The sequence below is a fragment of the Mytilus edulis genome, chromosome 7 (genome assembly GCF_963676685.1).
Source record: "Mytilus edulis chromosome 7, xbMytEdul2.2, whole genome shotgun sequence".
Lineage (NCBI taxonomy): Eukaryota > Metazoa > Mollusca > Bivalvia > Mytilida > Mytilidae > Mytilus > Mytilus edulis.
Genome location: NC_092350.1, coordinates 71,139,011 through 71,140,261, shown reverse-complemented (window position 1 = coordinate 71,140,261; position 1,251 = coordinate 71,139,011). Strand labels below are relative to the sequence as shown.

At 37.4% G+C, this 1,251-nt stretch overlaps 1 protein-coding gene across 1 annotated transcript; it reads right to left on the bottom strand.

The window, feature by feature from the left end:
* Positions 1–228: 228 nt before the first annotated feature.
* Positions 229–849, bottom strand: LOC139483385 (E3 ubiquitin-protein ligase TRIM9-like). The gene has a single exon (XM_071267404.1). It carries the CDS (start codon positions 847–849, stop codon positions 229–231), a length of 621 nt encoding a protein of 206 aa, XP_071123505.1.
* Between the last annotated feature and the right edge of the window lie 402 nt (positions 850–1,251).

The window sequence follows — 1,251 nt, the reverse complement described above, 5'->3', positions numbered from 1 at the left end:
TCGGACAACATGTATCATACCAAAACCTTTCAAAACGGATACCATTTGTTTCAGTTGCGGATCAGTGGATAATTCTAGAACAGACTCTTTTGCTTCATTTCGGGTACATAAAGTTGCAACCCATTCCTGTTCTTCTCGCAATTTCTCACCGAAACCCTTTGTTGCTAAAAAGACTTGAACATCGGATAATGATTCTTTTAATTGATGGATTGTTTTTCTATGACTCTTTTAATTGTTTGCTCCTCTTTCTTTCAATTTTGCATGAAGTATGGTTATTTCGGATATATTTTGTTCGCTTTTAAATTCCAACTCCTTTAACAAACCCGATTCTATTTTATCTAGATACTTGGTTATATGTTTTCTAAAAGATTTAATTTCCTGTGAAATTGTTTTTCGTTGACCTTTGATTGTATCAATGTTTCTTTGTCGGTGATTTTTAAGTTCGTCTACAGTTTTATCCAACTCCTTGATCCCTCTTTCAATCTCAAACAGTTCTGCCGACGTTTTAGCATGACGGGCGAGTTCGTCGATAGGTTTTATTCTGGTGCATTGTTTATGTTTTTCTGGTACACATAGGGCACAAGCTGTGACGTAATGATCAAGACAATAACAAGTTAGTCTCTGGTCATGTTCTTCACATTCCTGCTTAATTAGTGAAGAAACTGATTCTATTCCCACGTACTGACTTGCTGTAATGGTCTGGTGCTTCTTACTTGCTTTGTTGACTTTGTGGTCCTCTAGACACGAGGAACATAGTCTATCATCACAGTCCATACACCAGCTAACAGCAGTCGTAGTTTTATATCTTGTTTCACATGGACCACATAGCTTCCCAGTAGAAGATGCCATCCTGAAAATAAATAGATGTCTCGATTGATGGATTTGTTCTTATCGTCGTAACCATGAGTCAGTCCTCCCTTCCCCGAATGTGACCTACAGAATAAAATTTATTACTGGGTCTGCACTTACATGAGCATCACGACAGTTTTCATGTGTGGAGTAGGGTCTGCTTATCCTTCCGGGGCACATGAGATCAACTCCGGCTCATGTAGAGGTTTGTGTTGCTCAGTCTATAGTTTTCTATGTTGTGTTTTGTAAACTGTTGTTTGTCATTTGGTCTTTTGCCATGGTGTTATCAGTTATGTATTGAATTAAATGTTTAAAAAAGAGGGGCGAAAGATACTAGAGGGACAATTAAACTCATAGATAGAAAAATAAACTGACAACGCAATGGTTAAGAAAAGAAAAAGA